The following is a 14661-nucleotide window of genomic DNA, read 5'->3' on the forward strand; positions in this document are numbered from 1 at the left end:
TTTCCTGAAGATTGGCATTCACGCACCCACAATTGTTCCCTTTCTAAATTTCAAACAGAAATACTAGCTGCCCTCTCAAACACTCCTACATTAAAGAAATGGAGCAACTTTCACTCTGGAGAGGATTTCACAGGCATGTTGACTTGGCCTTTCATTTGTGTCACTTAAAACTTAAACCCTTGGCAATTTAGTCCTACTTCTGTTAGAGCACATGGTGATTAAGAAACAACTCTGGTTTCTTCCTGGTGGTTCTCTGGCTACTAATAGTACCACTCTGCGCTATTAGTTAAAACTTTTCTTTATGACAAAAATTAGTTCTTGTTTTGCTGTGAGAAAGAATTCAGAACAAGCAAAAGAAACTATAGTTTGGATGCTGCTGGACTGAGCAATCAGAAGATCTTTATATCAAGAATTTATACGCAGATGAATTTATTTATTTATGTATTTTGACATTGATTCTGTCTTCTTCCTGTTCCACAGAGTCACTTGGGAGAAACTAGCACAATTAAGTTTACCATTTTCCCTCAGCAGAATGCAGCTTAGGAAAAAAGGAGGATGAAAGTGAGAAGCAGAACTTAATCCTGCCTAACTCACAAGCTGTAACAGAGGGGCCAAGTGTTGCTTTGGCACGATTTTGAGTGGTTAAACTTGATGGATTTTTTTAGAATCCCTTCTTACTCCAGTGATCTTTTTCCATTTCCTAATAGATTATACATTTATCATCCTGCTTCTAAATGCTTTCATTTTAAGTTAGTTGATCCAGAATCAGATGAGAACAACGTTTACATCTAGCAGCTTTTTACAAGCTTAAGCAAAGTGTGTTTAACTGTTTGGAATCAGTTGACAGCAGTTTGGGGTATCTCCAAGATGCATTGGCATTGGCTTGAAATCTGCTCTGTGGGCATTGGTCTCTGTCCCTGCAGAGGGATGAGCAATGGCAAGTGAATTACCTACATCTCCAGTGATCCTTCTGACGCAGCACTGATTCATTTGATGGGGTGCCTTACAGGAAGCTTACGTTGTCATTCCCTGCAGTTCTTTTATGGGTAAGCAAAGAGTGCCAATTTCTGGGATTGTCATGCCAGCAATCGTTCACTCCAAGAGTGAGAGTGGCCCCACCCATTCCTATATGGATCAGATAGGTCAGCAGTTTTCCTGGGAGCTGAATTCCCTTTCAAGGAAAGTGTGTTGGTCACTTAGAATGAAGAGCCAGATTGATGCATCTATTCCTACAGGAAATTATGTATCACCTGTGCTCAGCTTACAGTCACCAGATGTGCCATGGAATGAGGATTTTATTCTGTTCAGGGTTCATGGCAGTGAAACTGCTTGGAGATGAGTTTGCATTGTTCTATGGTAAATAGCAACTTCGGCCATGAGGGAACTCTTTATTTAAGTATTAAAGAGAAAGATCTTGGAGGAAAGTGAACACTAGTGTGTATCCATTTGTGGTTTTCCTTTTCACTGCTTTTTAAAGAGTCCCTTGGTCCGTGCCTTCTCTCTACCTTGTCCTGGTCCAGGACTACTGTGATTTAGGAGAAGACACGTAGGTCTGCTGCTGTTTATAGCTTGTCGGAGTCAACTTGTTTGCTGTGGAAAGCACACCAAGGCATTTATTTCTGCTTTCAAGATAGCTGTTCGCCACAGCCAAGGCACGTAAAATAGGTAGGACAAACCATACAGTATACTGGTGTGTATTTACAGGCCAAGAATGAGCACAGTGCATTTGAATGTACAGTGGTGGAGGTGGATGGTCTGTAGAAGATAGGACACTGAGTAAAATTGGGGGCGTGGTTTTCCCTCTATAGTGGCAAGAAAAGAGACTTTAAGGAGAGACAGCAACAGTGGTAGGTACAGTTGTAAATTAATTCTTCTTTGATCTTTGCGTTGTTTGGGCTATTCCACATTAGCTGGCCACATCGTATTTAAAACTGTTTGGATTTAAACAAGCACAATATATAGCTCTGGAGTTTCATGTCCTCCAGCTGTTTCATTGTGAGTACCTTAAATAGCTCTACGAGTTCATTTTTCTCATCTGGGACCCCAAGTGTATGAAGTAAATGTTCTGTATCCATGTAGTTTCTGTGTAGAATTTCAGGTTTTCCTTTAGACTTTAGCATCCTTCTGTAAGAGAACAGCCCTTTGAGGAGGCAAAAGGGTTGGTGCTGTGTTACTGGCTGGTACTACATTTTCTCAGGACTAGAGCTTTTCCTCTTCAGGCCTTTCCCTGGGTAAGTGCTGATCCCTCTCCTGATGGGTTCCAGGGAAGTTGGAGCCCCTGAGTCTTCACCTCAACAGAGTGTTCACTGAGTATCACTGCATTGACAAGACAGCAAGAGAGTCATTAAAAAGAGTCAGAGCAAACAGAGTGAACTAATAGGGAGCAACAAATAGGCAGCTACTTGTTTCAGTTGTTGAGAAATACCCAGCAGTTTCCTTCTCTTGTCATCCATGCCTTTCCACAAACAGCACTGAAATTTGATATTGTTTTTTCAGATAAAAACCTGTTAGTCACTGTGCTCTAGTGGTATTTTCCTCTGTGTCAGTAATTTCCCATGTCAAAATTCATGGCCTCAGCTAAGCTGAAAGTTTGCACTATTTATGTGAAGCATTTAATTTTGTGAGGGGGTTGTTAGTATGTAAAGATCTAGAGCCATTATTTGTCTCCCCCCTACAGCTGGGGAAGTATGCTCATGCAAAAGTAATGCTAGAAGTCCTCCTGATGAAGAAATGTAAGTGCTTATATGAGGCAGCTCATCAGTAGTCAGCACAGACTAAATAAAATGAGGTGAAAATATCCTTATCAAGATGTTACATGCTCTTAAAATTAAGGCAGGGATAAAATTCAGCTGGTGTTTCACAAAGAGCTTTCTACCAGTGGGTTTTTTTAGATCACCCAGTCACTTAGTTTTCAGACTAAGATACTTTCTACCTTGACCCAAGCCTCTACCATCTGAAACTTACTACCCAATATTTTCCTCAAGACATTTTCCCTATTTTATCTCTTCCCTCTACCTTGCAGTGCTCATCATGGTACAGTAGCAGAAACTGCATGTAGAGACATGAATGGCAGGAGTGAAATTGCAAAGCATTTGCTCAGAAACAGTTAGTACAACTGAATCAGACCTTGCTTTCTTCATGTGTGTTCCAGACAGCTTCTCAAAATGGGATTTCTCTTAACATGTTTCCCCAGCAACTACCGTTACATGGTGGTGGAGGGAGATTGCTTTCATGATACTTATTTCATTCTGTGTAGTAATAACTACCTGCATTTATGTGGCATTTTTCTGGGCATCTGTAGGTATGACAAATAAAAACATTTCCAAGCTGACAGCAGCAGCCCACCTAGCAGTACATCTTGATCACAGTATAGACAATCTGTTTTCCTTTTTCTCCACAGATAGCTTTGTCCAGAGACCTTCAAGACAATCGACAGAAACAGTCCACCACAACCCCCCAACCATTGAACTGTTGCATCGTTCTAGATCACCCATCACCAACAACCACCGTCCATCGCCGGATCCTGATCAGCGGCCATTGAAGTCCCCTATGGACAACACTATCCGTCGCCTATCCCCAGCTGACAGGGTGTCAGGGACAAGGCATCAGCAAGAGAACAACCACCAGGAGTCCTATCCTCTCTCAGTGTCCCCAGTAGAAAACAACCACTGCCCACCTCCTTCTGAGGTGCTCCAGAAGCCCTCCAGCCCTCGCCAGGAGAACACCAGGGTCATCCAGCTGATGCCCAGCCCTATCATGCATCCTTTGATACTGAACCCCAGGCACTCCGATTTCAAACCACCAAGGTTGTCTGAGGATGGACTGCACAGGGAGGTAAAGCCAATCAACCTGTCCCACCGAGAAGAGTTAGCTTATATGAACCACATCATGGTGTCTGTATCCCCTCCGGAGGACCATGCAATGCCAATTGGAAGAATAGCAGGTAAGCAACATACTCCAGGCTACACCGAAGTTGATGTTCCTCATTCATAAGTAACCATCCTATATATTAAGTGCTTCTCATTCCTTTTTGCTACTCAGTGAACTCAAGAGTTTACTGTCATTCTGCAAGTTTCACCACATCTGTGGTTTAGACAGTTAAATATGATTAAGCCAGTTTCATGTCAGGTAAGCAAAGGTGCAGAGTGACTTGCTTGTGACTACATAGAGCGTAATTGGTATTGAAACATTTGTGTCCTGACTTTCACTACCTCCCTGTCCACTAGCAAACCATTTGTTTCCCAGGCTACCAGTCCTGTGGAAAGAAAAAAACCCTGTCAGTGGCCTTTGGGATAATGCAGCATCAAACCCACTGTTATGGAGATGGAGGAAGTAATGAAATATCTTGGGGTCCTACTTCATAGCCTTCCTGTGCTGCTCTCACTACAATTGTCCCGTTTTACAGAAAGAAGGTTGCCTTTGTCCCATGCAAACCACAGGCATTGTCTCACTTTTGTTATCGTAAATAACTGACATCACAACGGCTGAATCAGGAAGCTGAGGTTACAGAAAATGTTTTTTGTACTTGAAAGGGAACTGTAAGTAGATAGAGAGAGGGGGAAGGGGAATCCAACCACTTCAGAAATATGCTAAATGCCCCAGTAACCAATTCCTTTTGAGAGATGTAAATACATACCACACCCAAAAAACATTCCCTGCATTTATCTTCAGCAGCAAGCTAATGTAGATACCCAGCTCCTGTGGGGTATTGCACATGTCCACAGTGGTACAGTTTTAAATTTTTTGTCCTTACATGCCTTAAATTTGTTACAGATGTTTTGCTGCCTTAACTTTAATGAGGAAGATTTTCTCTTTTCTTAAGACCTACCATTTTAAATTCAAAAAGGTACATGCATATCTTGCCTTCTAGAAAAACAGCAAGCACAACAAGGGCTGTAATCCTTTCACATAATAGAGATATGGGTTAAAGAAATTAATCTTTTGACATTTTTGCCTGGCTGACATTTGGCTCTCTCCTTAGCCACTCTATTCTCAGCAAGTTAAAATTTATCCTTACTGCTATGGCAGAGAGGATACCCTACTGGTGGCATCACTGTGGATTTCCTTTCCATAAAGTACTATTGGAAGATGGGGGGGATTGTTAGTTGTTATTTTTCAGAAGGAAATATTCTCGAAGAATGAAGCCTAAATTCAAAAAAAAAATCTGCAAAGCTGGTAGTGGTGTAATTTTTTATTTTAAACTGAGGAGATGCCTTACATCATTGGGAATCTTTGGTTTCTGCATGTTGTGCACTGAGTCCAATGACGCCAGCCCTGTAACTACGTCCTTTCCGTCCTTATATTGTTTGCAGGGCAACAGAGCCCAAGCCCATGGATATTTGGGCCTAACACAGTTGCTTGGCAAATACGTGTAGCAGTTGAAAGTGTTACACACAGGCTCTATTTATGTGCATAGCTGCTTTCATTGTCAGTCTCCTGGTTTTGTTTAGAACCACCATTATGGGTGGCATGTCTTAAAAAGAGCCGGTGAAGTATTTCGTGCCAAAAAGACCTAAGATGTACTCAAGCATTCAGTTCAGACAAGGGCAGCGCTTTATGGCCAAAGGCTGGGGATTACATAGCTGGCAGTTGCTAGCATCTTAGATTTCTGCTGGTAAATTTGCCAGGGTACTTCCATCAGTACCGCATGTCCTTTAAATGCCAGTGAGCCACCCTTGCTTTACAGGCATGAGCTAGTGCTATTCTAGTTAAATAGTGATGGTTCCTGAACTGTAGGTGGACCTTGTGAAGGGCTCACAGTCAATTTATAGGTGGCAAAACTGAGGTTACTACCAAAAATGTAGAATAGCCCATGTTTCATACCTGAAGTCAACTTTATGGGTGCTGTTGAATTCAATGGCAGCACACTTAGGCGCCCCAGAAAGAAAGTACATACTTTTCTACCTGCGACCCCCCATCTCACAACCTTTACTTTAGAACTCTTGCCATAGGAGATTTCACTATGAGAGCATTTCTTTTTTATGTCAGCATAGATCTCTTTTCCACCTTAGAGTCCTTATCTTCACTGACACTTCTATAGTTAACATGGAGGCTTTTGACCAACCATCGCTCACCACTTTGGTTTGAGAGAGCCCATGTCAGTTATAACACACGGCTTTTAAACTGCAAATGCACATCAGTGCAGATGTATTGTTAAAAAGAGCTTTTTAAAAATCACTGGCATTGTTTCCATTTTATCGATGAGGAAGACTGATTGGTTGGGTAATTAAAAGATTTACCAATAGTCCAGTGCCAGAGCCAAGTACTTATCTGTTTACACTGGTGAGAAGAGAACTGGGACTTTCTATTGGTTTAACCATTTGAGTGCAGGTGATTTTCAGGGGAGATAGCAATGAAGAGCAGCTATCAGGGAAGCCCTGTGGGCTGCTAACTGAAACATTGGGCTGAGCTCCAAAACATGTACTGTTCCCAGAGCAGATATTTTAAATTGTAAAAGGAATTCTTCCTGCACTTACAGCCTCATAAACCTGTTTACTTGTAGGGTGAGTCTGTTTTTAAATACAGCATGCAATTAATTTGTGCTGAGAAAAAAAACAATGTTTTCACTTGCTGCTATCCACAAACACTCTGTTTTCAGGAGGTCGATCAATAGAGCTCTGGACTTCCTGTCAGACAAAATAATGACCTCTACTCACTGGCTGACTAATCTTTCCTACCTTTTCATGTAATATTGTTTCTCAAAATATTAATTTTACTGGCAAAGCACTTTCTCTTTTACAGCGAAGAATTTCAAGTTGAAGGTCTTAGTCTCTTCCTCTAAGGCCATATTACACTTGTCTAGCAAAGCAAAAGGCATGAAGTATGTTTATGTTACTCATTAAGGTCCTGTATATTATTCATCAATGTCTAGAGTTGATTTTAAAGATAATGTTTTGCTATCTTCTCAGCAGTATACATGATTCTTTCTGTAATTTTGTCAGGACTATGGGTCATTGTGTTGGGATGATCCAAAGGTAGACTTGCGTCCCCTATAAATACACCAGACAAGGGTTAAGCCAACTAACGCAGGCATCAATAGTAATCTAGCTACAACAGCACTTAAAATATTAAAAATACCTCAGAAGGGGAGTTTAGAAAAGCAAGGTAATGGACAATTTTCTCCACTGGAGAAATCACTGTTGCAGTTTCAGACAAGAGGCACCTGAAATTACCTATTCTGCAGAATGGAAATTCCACACCCTGTACAACTCTGACTGGGAGGTTTTGTTATCAGACATTTTAGGACTTTGGTATCTCATGAAAGGTGCTTCGCTGAAGTACAAAGAGAGGCAGGTGTTATTGCATTGGCAGTAGTGTGTCATGGCTGAGGCATGCACTGCAGTCCTGGTGGAACCACAGCCACCAGAAACCCTCCCTGCAGCCCTCCTGGAGTTCTTTCCTTATGTCTTTCCTTGGGAGCTCTGCTGTTGACTTCAATGAGGGCAGGTTTTCACCACATTTAGGTGTAAAAAATGTCCTTTTTTCAGATATCATATCCATCTCAGCTTGTTAGCATGCAGGAAAATGGGGAGTGACATATTAGATCTCTCCAGAAACCTATGAGATACTTGAAGGAAGATAAAGGAGTCCCTGCAAGAGGCAGTTACAGGATTGTCCGACTACAACAGGGTTAGTTTCATCGTAACTTTCATCACACAGAAATTGGTGTAGAAACATGCAAGTTAATCTGATGACATGCTCATATTTATCTCACTTTTGATTCAGTCACTTAAAACTTGTTTCTTGTGAGGGGAAACATGCTGCTGAGCAGATTCCTGAGGTTTCCAGCTCCCAATGTCTTTTTCTGTACTAGCTCTCTGGGATTGAAAGGCTTGTTCAGTAATCCACAGCAACCCCTAGCACAGAAACTTTGGGATGCAGTTTGTACTACCCCTTTGCTCGAATGTTAACCAAATGACTGCACGGGTGTGAAAGGCAAGGTGCCAGGAGCAGTGGTAGGGGCAGCTGAACTCCTCCCAAGGGCTCACTGTCCTGTTGCAGCCAGGACCCAATAAAACCCGGTCCAGGTTCATTCTGTACGTGCCTGAGGCAGACCTACCCCATTCGTACACACAGCTTAGAAGGATGAGCATTGCTGTTTCTCCACAAAGCCCCACCCTGCCTATTGCTTTTGATTATGCTCTGCGTTTGGCAGGGGGGCAAAAACTGAAAGGCAGTTGAATCTTTTGCCTGTTTTTGTATGTTGTTCTTAGCAGCTGGGTTACCTTAGCAGCTGGGCTGTATTTGATTTTATGAGCTGCCAGATTTGTTTCTTCCCCTTTAGGTATCTGAGGAAAAGCCAGGTAATGATCAAACCGTTCAGAAACATATTGTCTACCACTGTATTGGTTTGGCCCATAAAACTATTGGCTGCTGCTGGAATGAGGACAGGCGAGATTCTTACCCTGCTGAAGTCATGAAAGAGATACCTCCAGCTTTGCTTTTGACTTGCCTCAGCCCTTTGGTGTGCCACACATCCAGGGAGTACAGAGGCGTAGCATGAACCCTGCAGGTTTGTAGTGAGACGTGAGCAATGTCTCAATAAAAATAAGCTGATGGCCGAAACTGAAAATGCAGTTCCCCATTACAAGTGCATCAGCTATGAATGGCTCACATTCTACTAAAATCTACGGAACACCCCATTATGATGGGCGTAGGCTATAAGGAGGTCTTTCACCCCAAAGATCTGTAAGTACTTCACTTGGTTCTTGTAGGGAGAGAGGTTGGAGAGGAAACAATACAAGGGATTTTCCTCTCCCTCTGTTTGAAAAACTTAATCACTTCTCATAAACTTGAATGGGAGGGGAAAAGACAGGAGGAGTTAGTTGAGTGAGTCCTTTCACAAATGTAGTGCTTAAAAAAGCTGCTAATCAACTGATACTTAATTTTTTACTTTGGAATTGAGCTGGAAAGCTTCTTTGAAAGGAAAAAATGAAGTCAGCTGATCCAGCTATTAGATTCCTAACACTAGGCATTTAGAGCTTAAACATAAGTCACCACACTTCAAAACACAGCACCTTGGTCATCAGCGTCTCCTCAACTTGTCCCCAGAGCCCCAGTGCCTGCATTTGCTCCATATGTATCAATGTGACATTTATGACTGTGTCAAGTTATAGGATGGTCTTTTTTTGTAACTAATATGCCAGCAAAATCCTTTGTGAAAATGCAGTTACACCACATTATTTTCCTTTCTGTACAAAGTAACTGTACAGACACAGTTACCATGTGATGGTATAGGCTGGGTGGTGGGGAGGAAGGGTGGAAAAAGAGTAAAAGAAGAGTTATGCCTCTATAGTAATGGGGGTAAAAAACAACAACTAAGTATAACTTAAGAGTTAAAAGTTTTGCAGCAGCTAATACCGTTAGCCCTCGCAGAAAGAATGCAGCTTTCTCTTCCATTGATTTTTAGTATTTCCAATACAGTATTATGTCTAGGTTCTGTTGTGCTACAGTCCCTGCCCCAAAGAGTTTACTATCGAGAGAGACGAGGTGAATATAAAGAAAGGAAATGCACGCAAAGGTGAAAGTTGTTTTCAAGAGCTTCAACAAAGATCAGAAGCAGAGTTGCAAAAAGAGGGCTAAATGGTACAGCAGAATAAAATTACACATTGCAGTGTATCAGTAGACACTATCTGACAAGTCCCTCTAAAAACTGAGTTTCAGATTCTCTAGGCTAGTAATGCCTTTTGTTGTGCTATAATGCCTCACATTTACAGGTTCCAATTTATTAAAAATATATATTATCCAATTTAAAATTGGAACAACCAATACTCAGGACTGCTGGTCTGTCTTGTTTTTTCCCTGGTTTTGTTCTTCACTAGACATCTCATCATGACAGCAACTCGACCTAGCTATACACTGGAGATTCTGGGTATGTAACTTGTGCCCCAGCTCTCTGCCACTGCTTTCGTCTGTTGAAGTATTTAAAGCTAGTTGTTATGTTTCTGTGAAACAGTCACTTGTGCGTTGGTGCTGCAGTCACATCCTCTAAGCAAAAGCAAAACCTGCCCAATTGTGCTTATGTGCTAATGAAACAACAACCTGGATTCTTGAACCCAAATCGGTATTTCTGGTCATTTTGGGGGAGGTATGAACTGTCTACATGTGTAAGGCAGTGAGCCCAGTGAGTGTTAGTATTAACCTAATTTCCTCATATAATCATTTGGTGGTTCGCAGGTGACTTCATTCCAGAAAGACAACACTGCTTTGCAAGTAGAAACCTTCTTGTAGGAGAAAAGGGACTTAATACCTAACAGCTGCTGTGGTACTTCAGGTTAAGAAAAGACCACGCTAGTTAGGTTCTCTGTGTACACCAGCCCTCAAGCTTAACTGTCCATCCAATGATGTGCATTGCTGCATTCATTACTATGCCCCCCTTCCCAAGCTGCATTATGAGCTTCACCTTGGTGAATTCTTATGTAAACTGAAAATTACTGCTCTGGGATAATGTTTTAGTATGTATTATTATATAATGTTATTATATATTATTATATAATGTAACATTATTGCTCTGGAATCTCTGAGGATGAGTGCTGACATCCAAGCTGTAGAGATGTAGCTTTTGTTGTGTGCTTCCTTAGAGGTATTGCAGTTTTTTAAGACACCAGCTGTCATTGCTAATGCTATAGGTGCCTATCTGTATACATGCCTGAGACTGCCAAGGCTGTCTTCACTGAAGTTAGGCATAATCCCAGCAGGATTTGACAGCTTATAGTACTCACTGGTAGGCTTTTGGGAAGCACAGACTTTGGGGGCAACTGTGACAGGACAATCTCAACAGCTGAACAGTTATAAACTACAGCCTGGCAAACTATAGTGAACCAAGACAGCGTTTCACTTTAGCATATTGAGTTGTTAAGCGCTAGGGGTTCAGTGCCTGCTTTCCAGGCAGCTGACCTCCTTCCTGTAGGGCAGCAGCTCATACACACAGATTGGGGCCTTGAAAGAACCTGAGAATCTTGGTGCAGGCATGGCATATCACTCCCATTTGGCTATGACAGTGATAATGTCACTGGTCTTGTTTAATCGCTTGCCCTTGCAGTCATGTACACTTTTGTATTTGCAGTATATGGCACATCTATTTCAAGCCCCTTGTGGAAAGCCAGCCTACTTTAAAGAGACTGAAGTATAGATGAGAGTCAAGCTCATAGAGATCATATTCATAGGAGAAATTTTCATTATAACCTTGAGAGTCGTCTTAGCATGGCATTAACAATTAATTTCAGCATGAAAGTGTGTCTTCCCTGCCAATTTAACTAATGACACTCAAGCAGTAGCTGAATAGCAATAGCTTGATAGGTAGTTGCACATCTTCTGTGAAGTGTCTTGCTTTACAGCCTGCCTCTGTTCCTGTTACACAGTTACAGGAGCAGAAGTTGCAGTCAGGGCTTGTTCAGGTTCACTCAGAAGCCTTAGGACTGACCAAGCCATGGTAAAGCTCAGTCATTTACATTTATCCTTCTTGTTACTGTAGTGCAGCTGTGGCTGCAGTACATCTGCATGCGTGCAGATGTAGTACATCTACATGCTGTGGCTATAGAGATGTGGGAAGTGGGTTCAGAATACCCTCAGCCTCTGTTGAGGTCAGCACGATGTTAAAACACTTTTAATGAAAACATACATCTTATTTTCCCTGTATATTGCACACATATGTTGTATATTGAGTATCGTATATTGAGTTGGGTCAGTAGCTGGAATTTTCTCCTACAAAGCAAACTTGCAGCACTTTGAACCCTTTTAGTTAAATAAGGAAAATACACTGTAGTGTTGACACTAGACTTCATTCTCTTCAAAAACAGGCTTATTTAAGTCTGATTTTAATACTAATCAATTAGAAGTGAAATACAAAAGCTTAAATCAGTTTATGTTGATTCAAATGCACACCTTTAAACTGGTAAGACTCCCGATATAAAGGAGGCCCATCTCTCTTGAGGGAAGGGAGGGAAGAAAGTTAGAAATTGACCATGTCTACATGTGGAGATGTAACCCCAAGAAGGTAAGGTCAGATTTCAGTTTCTGCAAGGGGCCTGTCAGAAGTGGCAAGTTTACAGCTTATTAAGAAGTCCCTTCAGGAAGGGTTTCCTGGGAACACACCAGGAGCCACGTCCTCCAGCCGCACTCACACCTCTGAGAGACCTTTGGGTTTTCTGATGCAGCACAGAAGTGAGGTTCTTGGGCAGCAGTCTCCTACAAACAACGGTTTTCTGCTGTTGAAAAAACCCCAAATCAGCTAACGTACCTCAGAAGACTAAAGCTAAGGATGGGCTGAGCTTATGGCAGAAGATACTGGGGATTCTCACATTGTAAGGTCAAAAATTGTTACTCTTGAGAATGGCTTTACTGTAGTTAAGTCATGCCTGGTTTAGCTCGCTTCTCTAAAGTAGAATTCAGAAGATGAAGCTCCATCCTTAATTCTTTAATTCCCATCACTAAAGTGTTTGGCCAGTTTTTTGATGTCAAGGTGGTTGTGAGGTGTTCTGTAGGATGTGCATATGAACAGACAGACCTTGAATTTCTTTCCCTTTTTCTGGTCACTTCCTTCCATGAGCAATAAAGACAAGGAAAAGCCACAGGACAATCAGAGGCAGGTTTCTTTAGCAAGATAAATGGAAGAGTGCTTTCTGCCATTGTGTTGGAGCAGGAAAAGAGCAACACGTGCAGCTAGTACTGGAAATACCTGTCTGTTTGGTGGAGATGGAGGAATGAGTGGGAGAACAGGATGGGGGAAAAAAAAAAAAGACGTTTTTTAATAAAACAGACTATAGCTTGCGAAGTCTTCATCTATCAAACGGTCCCTAGCCCATCGATCACATTCTTTGTGATTTGAGTGTTTTTTTTCTTACCAGATGAAGGATGTGAACCTTTTGGATCCTCCTTCCCATTCATTACACTTTCTTATTGCCAAAGACAGAGCTTGATTTTATCTTGCTGTGTTACTTTTACAACCTCACAGCAGAACTGTTTGCAGCATGCCAGTCTCAGGTTTTTGCTCTCCTTCTGGCTGATCTCCCACTCAGCATTTGGGTACAAGACAGAAGCAACACAAAACTGTTGTATTGTGTGATCTGCCACCCTCTTTCCTCTGCCCCAGCATGAATTTACTAAGCTGAACAAACAGTTGTCTCTCAGGAGGTTTCTCCACATAGAAGTAGTGGCTTTACTGTACCAACTTACCATCCTGCTTCCATCAGCAGCCAGCATTCATGGAAAGAAAACTCTTTTCCCTCAGTAACCTGGGTGTGGATTATCTTGTAGGGATGAGGAGGACTGCTCTGTCTCAGAATCGGTAGACCCTGAATCTGCAGAGCCATTTATCTCCTTCATCCTGAGACTTGTTGATTTCCCAATTATTTTGGGTTTGCCATGGAAAAGGTTTTCAGCAAGAATATGATTTTCTGCCATATATCTTTCCTCTCCTTTGCATTAGCTTTATTTTTACTCCCTCTCCCATTTGTGTGATGAGAGCAAGTTAACAGAGTAGTTCTCACCATACTCCTGAAATATATTACAGTGTCAGCAGGCCTGATTAACTTCGTGCACCACTTAGATAGCCTGAAGGTCCGTTTGACTTGTCCAGAAAGCTCTGCCTGTTGCACAGTTTACAATGTGGTTAAAATGCAATTAGAGCTCATCTCAATGACAAGCCTAAGCCAAGTCAGGACTTAGGAGTTCTCTCCTAATCTTTTTTGTTTTCCATGCAAGTGAACAGCCATTAAACTTTGTGATTTCTTGGTTCTGGCTGCAGTTTAAACAACTGCAGATGCCCCAATGTAGTGTTAACCTTCTCAGAGATTTACTGACCTTCTCAGGCAAGGGGAGTGATCACAGACAGTAGGCTGAAGGTCCGCAGGACTTTCTGGCTCTCTCCTTGATTCCTCCCTGTCCTCACCTTCTCTGCCAGTGTAGTCCTGCCACCTTCTTTGTGCTGGCTTTAGCATTCACTAGATCTTCCTGCACGCAGATTCAGCTCTCAGATAGCAGAAAGCTGGCTGGTGTGTTTTGCAGGGTTTGTTTTTTTATGTTTAAGTGATTTAAATCAGCTCATGGAGAAGTATTCACAACAGAGCCAGCACAAGGTAAGCAGCAGGAGGAAGTGAGGATGAAATGGAAGGGAGATTGGGACCTTCTTCTTGCAGCAACTATGGGCAGCTGAATTTTACCGGTTTGTCATTTTGATACTGTGGGCATCATCAGGCTATCTATGCTAACCGCACTTCAAGTGTGTTTATAGAAACCACAGTATCAGAGAACTTCCAGAGGAGTTCTGTTCATTAGTCTTAGTTGTGAACAGCCATTGTTTGCTTCACTGTGAACTATTGCTGCTGAAGCACAAATCACCTTGTAAAATGAAGGGGCCCGAGCCTGGAAGAGCTCTTCATCTGGTAGAAATCACAGAACCATTTAAGTCAAATGATATCATGCTAGAGACATTTGAGGCTAACCTACTTAGCAAGGGGTAAAGCCTCAGCTGATGTCAGAGGGAGTATGACAACGTTATTTTGGCATGATCTCTTCCTCTGTGAAGCCATGTTAGTTTCCAAGTCAGTCATAAGCCAGACCGAATGCATTTTATATAATGATCTTCAATGCAAGATGTGGGTGGGTCTCGCAAAACATTTCTGTGGTTAAGAGAGAGGATTATGGTAGTTAATACGTGAAGAT

The 14661-nt window shown here is 41.9% G+C and overlaps 1 protein-coding gene across 3 annotated transcripts in view; it reads left to right on the plus strand.

Annotated features, from left to right (window-relative positions):
- Positions 1–14661, plus strand: part of ETV6 (ETS variant transcription factor 6) — a 137427-nt gene that overhangs the window by 110119 nt on the left and 12647 nt on the right. For all 3 annotated transcript variants that reach the window (XM_054074129.1, XM_054074140.1, XM_054074120.1), the window contains exon 5: positions 3401–3943. In XM_054074129.1, coding sequence (XP_053930104.1) covers positions 3401–3943 — 543 coding nt within the window. The remainder of the gene's footprint in view (positions 1–3400; positions 3944–14661) is intronic.

This window comes from Cuculus canorus, chromosome 1, assembly GCF_017976375.1.
Source record: "Cuculus canorus isolate bCucCan1 chromosome 1, bCucCan1.pri, whole genome shotgun sequence".
In the NCBI taxonomy this organism is placed as follows: domain Eukaryota; kingdom Metazoa; phylum Chordata; class Aves; order Cuculiformes; family Cuculidae; genus Cuculus; species Cuculus canorus.